Source organism: Betta splendens, chromosome 4, assembly GCF_900634795.4.
Source record: "Betta splendens chromosome 4, fBetSpl5.4, whole genome shotgun sequence".
Taxonomy (NCBI): Eukaryota; Metazoa; Chordata; class Actinopteri; order Anabantiformes; family Osphronemidae; genus Betta; species Betta splendens.
Genome location: NC_040884.2, coordinates 13,592,740 through 13,600,206, shown reverse-complemented (window position 1 = coordinate 13,600,206; position 7,467 = coordinate 13,592,740). Strand labels below are relative to the sequence as shown.

Genomic DNA, 7,467 nt, shown 5'->3' with positions numbered 1-7,467 from the left:
TGAACTTTTAGCATTATTTTTAATGTTAACTGTGCATCAACATATTGTGTATGAGACACAACCAATACCGTACTAATTATGAGGCGTGAGACCATAATAACACTGTGCTAAATGTATAAAAACATTATTATAATAACTCACCCCAACTGACAGCCACGTTTGTCAGCTCAGGAATGTTTAATATTCCATATTGTCAGAAGCTAAAACATTTCAACAGAAAAGGTGAAAGGAGTACATTTACTGAATGCACTTACAGAGCAATAATCATTGGGCTGCAATGTTCAGAAATGAGACTATACTGGAGACCAGATGCACAGAGCAGGAATAATTGATATCAGAAGTCCAGGTATTGTAGATAAATGAAGGTCTGTGTGTGTGTGTGTGTGTGTGTGTGTGTGTGTGTGTGTGTGTGTGTGTGTGTGTGTGTGTGTGTGTGTGTGTGTGTGTGTGTTCTCAGGCAAATAGCACAATGAAAGTTCCTGAATCTGGTTAAATATAGCAGGGCTTGTAAGAGATTAAAAAAAATATTCTTCACAGTATTTTTTCATCACATCCATGCATGTCTTTGTTAATCATCCATGACGCACTTCAAATGGCACTTCAAAAGAAATAAAAAGTCAGAACAAAAAACATGAACAGACCAGGTTGGTTACTTTAGGAAGAGTCGAGGATCGGGCTTGAGGAATGTGATTCACAGGAGTGTGGGTTCGCTGCTGTTGGTTTCAATAAAAAGCTCCTAATCTCTGATGAGTCGTGTCGTCTTTGGGCTGCGTGTTATGTCTTTTTTTTAATAAAGTGTTTGCACACTGTACCACAAATGCACCAGAGGAATGCTGAATGAAAGCCTGGCGGATAGAGATCACAAATCACTCAACAAAAAGAAAAAAAAACACAGCTAAAACAATCCTGAAATTACATTTGCACAGAGAAAACAATAAACTTTTCAATTTTCCCTTTTTTCGTAAGCAGACACAGAACAAACACGTATGAAAACAAATCATCTGGCACCGTGAACAGTTGGCAGCTGTCAAATCATAGAACAACAAAACGGTGGGAATGAACGACGCGGTTTTGTCGACAGGCAATGTTTTCACAGAGGCAGCGCAGTCCCACTCACTCGCAGCAGTACAGTAGTAGGATTAGTACCAGTCTGCGCTTGATTGAAGGTATAGTAGTAGTAAGTTAAGCGAACGTCCACTCTCCCCGGTGACTCGGTGTCTCCAGGAGACCATTCTCAAGTCTGATTGTTAACCAACCTATAAAGTGCTTTCGAAAAATAATCTCCTCATCATAAACATCCTCAACTATACAACAAATCATTATATCACTTAGGGCAAAGTTACAAGTAGGAAAGAAAAGAGGGAAAAATTCCAAAGGGTCTATTCAGGCACGAGCAGAGAGCTCCTCTCGTTCTCCCCCTGTACTGTATCTCCTCCCGCACTTCCGTTTGCTTCACTTCTTGAACGGCGCCAGTCTGCCGATGTTGTGCCAGAAGGTGGAGGCCTTGCGCTTGGGCTCCGCCAGCATGAAGACCTGCTGCTGGGGCAAAGCGGTGGGGAGGGAGGGGTGCTTCTGCCGTAGCAGGAAGTCGTAGTAGGGTCTGGTCACCGCTGAGGAAACAAGCACCAGAACGAACACACCTTCAATAGTTATTATAAACATTAATTATTGCTTTTGAGCTAACATAATTATTAGGAATAACACAATGTCGCTGAGAGCAGCTTTACTATGGTTCAACTCTTTCCACCCATACTGTGTTTGGGCCTAACTAGAAGGTTCCCTCATGCTCTGTGTCACTTTGGTCTGATGACTTTTTGTGCATCACTACATCTCACAAACATCACACACTCCTCCTGCTTTGACTTGTATCGGGTGATTCATCAGATTTCCAAGCTTTTAGTGAATGTCCTTGACACACAGATGCTAATTACCATTAATTTCTTTTACAAGATACCATCAATGAAATTCAACGGTTTCTGCAGATGTTTCAGATTAAAAGCCTTAAAGGAGAAGGGATAATTATTTCTTTTGAGCTGCTGAGATGTGTTTAATATGAAGCCATCTGTACGGGAAGCTTGAATCTAAGCTGTTATCGTTTGCCCTTCAGTCGGGTGGATACCTTTGGGTTTCCCAGCTGGATGGCTTTTGCAGGCATTCAGCATGGCCTGTTTCTTCTGGACCTCTGTGAGCGAAAAGCCTTAGGAAAAAAAGAAAGAGCATCACTATGAAGCGTAATACTGTACATAATAAGACTATTAATGAGGTTAAAACTGAGAAATGTGAGATACTGGTCATGTGCTACGAAGGCATAAAATCATTTATAGGATCAGATCTGTAGTTGGAGCAGGTTGGAGTTCAGGCATCTTTTTTATTAACAGGAAATCATAACTGCAGGTGGAAGGTGAAGGCTGTGTGGATCGGACCTGTCTCACGGTCGTGCTGGACCTGCCTCCTCTCGTCGGCGAAGGCTCGGAGCCAGCGCTGCTTCTGCTCGGGCTTCTTGGCGCACAAGAGGTGGACCCTGTCGCCGAGCAAGGAGCGCAGCTTCAAGGCGTTCTTCACGTTGACGTTGAAGTCCTTCTCCTTGCCGTCCTCCACGTCGATCACCTCCATGTGGTCCATGTCCATCCGGCCCTTGTAGTACAGCATGTCCCGGCGCAGGAGGTCCTGTGATCATCCAGAGTAGAAAATTCAGCCAAGAATCCCAGTAGACGCAAGTGTTGAGCAGAAGCAGGAGGGAATCATATGTGGTTGGAAACTCAATATCACACGTTTAAATGTTTGTTCTTCTGCTCAGTCACCTCTCATTTGAATCTGTTTGAACCAACTGCCACTGGAGTCCTCAAGAGACTCAGACCAGTACTTTAGTCTTAGGAAGCTTCTAATCTGCCGTTAGATTTCTCTATCGGCTAAAATATGAATAACACATTTTGTGCAAAAGGTGCATGTTTTTTTTTTCCACATTTCACAAACTTCAAATGATCCACATCCAACATAAGATAAAGCTGTCTTATAATACCTTCACCTGGGGATATGTTTTATTCCGTACACCTAATCTAGAACAGAGTGAAAAGAGCTGTGCAGAAGTCTGAGGCACCTTTTTACAGTAAACCATCTGATGGTCAAAGAGGAAAAACATCCTCTGTTGACTCTTGGCCTGAGGCTGGGACAATTTGGTCAGCTCCCCTGAAAAGATGAGTTCAGAGCTCCTGCTGAGGACGTCTTCACCCTGCACGGATCAAAAGCACACGCTCAGCTGTTACTCTGCAGTCTGAACAGCACGAGACGGTTTTGGTACAAAGAGGTTTCCTGCCCCACCTCCCAGTCCTCTATGGAGCTCTGCCAGTGGGCGATCTTGTCAATGTTCTCCAGTCGCCGTTTTCGCTCATTGATCAGCCTGGCCACGTTTTTCATGGCATTCAAGGCAGCCTCCACATCTTTGTAGTCTCTAAAGATTGAGGTGACATTGAGTTTAAAGCATATTGTGAATCATCCATCTTATTTTGACACCTAATTAGCACAACTAGCTTTCAGGAATGAAACCTATAGTAAACTGTTGCCGCCGCAATCACTTAGAGTGAATAAATCCATCACATACAGTAAAAGTCTAGTTTAGTCACCTGTGCTGTGGATTGGTGTACTTGAGCAGCTCGGCCAGCTGCAGCGGGTACTTGCAGATCTTCTGAACCGGAGTGAGCAAGAAACCATCCAAGGAAATGTCGATCATCTTCTGCAGCAGCCGGCAGGCCTCGAAGAAGAACACGTACTTGTTGACTTTCATCAGCTTGGAGAGCTGGACGCAGGCGTTGGGGTGGTTGTTGCAGTACTCTGAGTAGATCTGGAAATCTGTTTGCTACGAGGAGCGGAGAGCAACAGGAGAGGGTTAGAAACAAGACGACAATTTGCCTCAAGCAGGATGAAACTAGAGTGTTGACGCTGCTCACATGCTCGAGGAAGCAGCAGCCGATCTCACTGAGGTGCGGCTGCTCTTTGTTGAACTTCTTCTCCAGACCTTTCAGGAACTTCCTCTGGAATCGGTAGATGTCCTCAATGTTGCCAAAGATGGTACGAAGTTGCTCTTCGGTGAACATGTCTGTCCTCTTGCGGCACTGTTTGATGTAACCCTGATGGAACAGACACAGGAACACACAAAAGGACATACTGTAAAGAAAATCATTAAATATAAACCATGTACAATAAAGTTAAGGAAAAAAAATTTTTTAAGTGTGAAAACTAAAACTAAAAACTAAGATTAATAATGGATGGCGACAATGACAATACACAGTAGCACATTAGAAAATACCACCACACCTCACAGATGTCCTTCAGGTGCTTGATGTAGTCTCTCTCTGTGCTCATGATCTCATTGATGACGTTGGTCCTCATCTGCTCTTTACAGGGTAAACCGGGTCCCAACAACAAGCCCAGCTCTGCTCGGCCCTCCTCCCCGGCCTGCGCCTCCTCCAGGTGGGCCAGGTATTCCTCCATGGGCTCATCCTGGTTCACGCGCAGCTGAGGGGAACAGAGGTGCAACGTGTTGGAGGGGTTCTCACCTCGTCTGATAATTACAGCTTCAGCGGCATGGAGGACAGGGGTTCTCACCCGCACAAAGCTGGCAGGGAACCAGCCCTCGCTGTCCATGATGCGACCCCACCACCACTCCTTGTTCGTCGCATCCACTACTTCGATGACATCGCCGGCCTTGAAGCCCAGCTCCTGGTCGTCCATGGTGACGTGGTCCCAGAGCGCCTCGGCGTACACCACGCTGCCATCGCTGATCAGCTGCAGAGGAAGCCGCACACAAGAAACGCAGGTTACTGATGTAACAACGCATTCTTCAAATCTTCAAAAGTTCAAAGAGTTTCTTGTGCGACAATTTTTTTCCCTGGCTGATTATAACGTGAGCCCCAACAAGTGTGGATGGAGAGATGTTGACTGGACGTCTGTTGATCCAACATCTGACTCCCAAGTTTGGGAACGGTCTAGAGTCTAGACAGGGTGCTGGCTTTATATTGAAATTGACCTGAAAGACTGAAGGATCGATTTTAGAGCCTGACCCAGTTCAATGTTCGATATTTTGACTGGTACAGATTCACCTAATCATTCTCTATCAGATCAATATTTAGGCTGCTGTTTTTATCAATTTAATTTAATTTTTAGAGTAATGTATTGAATGCATCATAGGCAGAACTGTCAAACTGATTTGAAAGGTAAAGTTGTGTGAAATCTGTACAGTAGGTGATACAGGATGACACAGGGAAGCTGTGTTTTGCTGCTGTGAGGTTACAGACAGACGTAGCGTAGCCCAGGAACCAGGCTGATACCAGAAGGAGATGGAGCCAGTGTTAATGATGAAGATGCTGCAGTGGTCATATTTCACACCGGCTCATACACGCCACCATTTTCACTGCGTCAACACGGCCCCAGGCTCCACAGGGGCCATCCATTATGCTGATCATCCCCTCTGACTCCTGCAGAGGCAACAGAAATCCTGTTGGACCACATCAGCCCAGAATCTCTTCTGTCTGCAGGAGCGTCTCTTTCAGGCATCAAAGAGAAAGTCTGGATGTCTTTCACACTTCTTGTGTTGTTAAAGACACAGTCATCCCATTTTACACTATGTGATCTGGTTCTCAGCTTCACTGATCCATCATGGCGATGAAAAAAAAAATGACAATGTGGTTGTTGCTAAGAAACACACCCACACCATCTTGCCTCTCTGCTGCCTCTTTCCTTTCTGACGACATGACACCACAAGAACCTCCTAATAAACGTTACTATAGTAAATCACTACTATACAGCACATACTGTAGCTTCTGCTAAGCAGGTCAAGGACCACAGCAACACGCAGCTCACTGGTCATTATGTCGCTATGGAAACAATGATGGTGCATTAGAAGTAACATACGTTATTAGAATATTTAGTGTTTACTTAAATTAAAAATGTTAATGTTCTGCACCACAGAAACATAAAGAATTAAGGTTGTTAAGTCGCTGATTTGTTCTTTGAAGTGTTTTATGTCTTCAGAGGGAATAAATAAAGATAAAAAAATAGATATTCTGTACAGTATATAAATATGTATGACCTGTAGAAACATTAGCGCCACATGAGAAATATAAATATATGTATATTTATTTATCCCAACCTGTATGCAACAATACATTATTGCAGAATAAACAAACACTAAGAAACAATCATCTTAATTCAAAGGGCCCAGAAAGGTTTAGAAACTCGATTTAGACCCTTGGTCCTCTTACATGCCCCACAGTGAGCGACATTAAACATACGTTATAAACTAATAATAAATAACACATAGAACATATCAGAAATTGAAGAAACATTATTGCGTTTTAATAAGACTTCATAGAGCAAACTAATAAAGTATAATTTATTTAAGTGGAATCCATCACTTACACTGTCTTTACATTCAAATGCACAATTTGACTATATATACTGTATATATATTAGTGGCTAAAAAACTGGAAAACAACATTGTATGATGGAGAGTTCAACTGCTTTGCACTTCTAAGCTAATGTCTTTATATTTTATAAAAAATATTAATCATAAGAAAAAATAAACATAAATAAATAAAAAGTGTTGTACAGTGGGAGTTGATGTTACTGATTGATTTATTATCAGTATTAGCATTTTCCTTTTGGAGTGTGTCTGCCCTAGCATCAGCATGACAATATTAATGTCAACCTACAACACAACAGAAGTGTTTGCTTCTAATGCTTTTATTCATGTTAGTACAAATGATATAAGTGACCAAGAATATGGGTTGTCGTCATTTAGACAATGTGAGTTAAGGTGTTTATTAGGCTTTCTCTATGTAAATGGTGGCTGCTAGCGACCGAGGGGAGCTGCTTTGGTTCTCTTAAAACCTGGCCTTCTCTCATTAACCATGTAGCTCTGCTGTTCCTTTAATGAATACACACACGAGTCTTAGTCATGTTTGACATCAGAACACAAGCCCTCAGCTTGCTGCAGCTTTACAGATAGAGTCCGATAGCAAAGACATCTACAACTATCTGACGGATAATTTGGCCGATAACACTGAGCCTCCTTCACAAGCCACTAAGTACATCTGACTACTGAACAAAAGTTTCAAGTATGGTGAAATGTTCACAACTAGTACAAATTCAGGCAAAACAAATGTTTTAATAAAATAAATACACCAGCCACTGCTACATTTTTTATGATGTATGAAATATTTAAAATCATTTTGGTTTTAACGTCTGGTTATGGTTCAAGATTTTAGATAAAGTGGTCAATGAAATACTGTTGAGAACACTGGTGTCTCCCATTAAAAGCTCCACACTAAGACGAACCATAACAAAACTGTATACTGCAAAAGAAGTTAGTAACTTAGCAGTAGCACCCGTTGTTAGAATTACAGCTGTTACATTTAATCACTGTTATCTGAACACTGTATTCTGCGACATGTTGAGAGGAATGAGAACATA

At 42.4% G+C, this 7,467-nt stretch overlaps 1 protein-coding gene across 3 annotated transcripts in view; it reads right to left on the bottom strand.

The window, feature by feature from the left end:
* arhgef4 (Rho guanine nucleotide exchange factor (GEF) 4) overlaps positions 1-7,467 on the bottom strand; it is a 65,006-nt gene continuing 57,539 nt past the window's right edge. For all 3 annotated transcript variants that reach the window (XM_029149416.3, XM_029149420.3, XM_029149421.3), the window contains 9 exons: positions 4,603-4,782; positions 4,312-4,512; positions 3,945-4,124; positions 3,621-3,853; positions 3,319-3,448; positions 3,098-3,229; positions 2,424-2,667; positions 2,120-2,197; positions 1-1,610 (listed from right to left, as the gene is read on the bottom strand). In XM_029149416.3, coding sequence (XP_029005249.1) covers positions 1,453-1,610; positions 2,120-2,197; positions 2,424-2,667; positions 3,098-3,229; positions 3,319-3,448; positions 3,621-3,853; positions 3,945-4,124; positions 4,312-4,512; positions 4,603-4,782 — 1,536 coding nt within the window. In that variant the 3' untranslated portion in view covers positions 1-1,452. The remainder of the gene's footprint in view (positions 1,611-2,119; positions 2,198-2,423; positions 2,668-3,097; positions 3,230-3,318; positions 3,449-3,620; positions 3,854-3,944; positions 4,125-4,311; positions 4,513-4,602; positions 4,783-7,467) is intronic.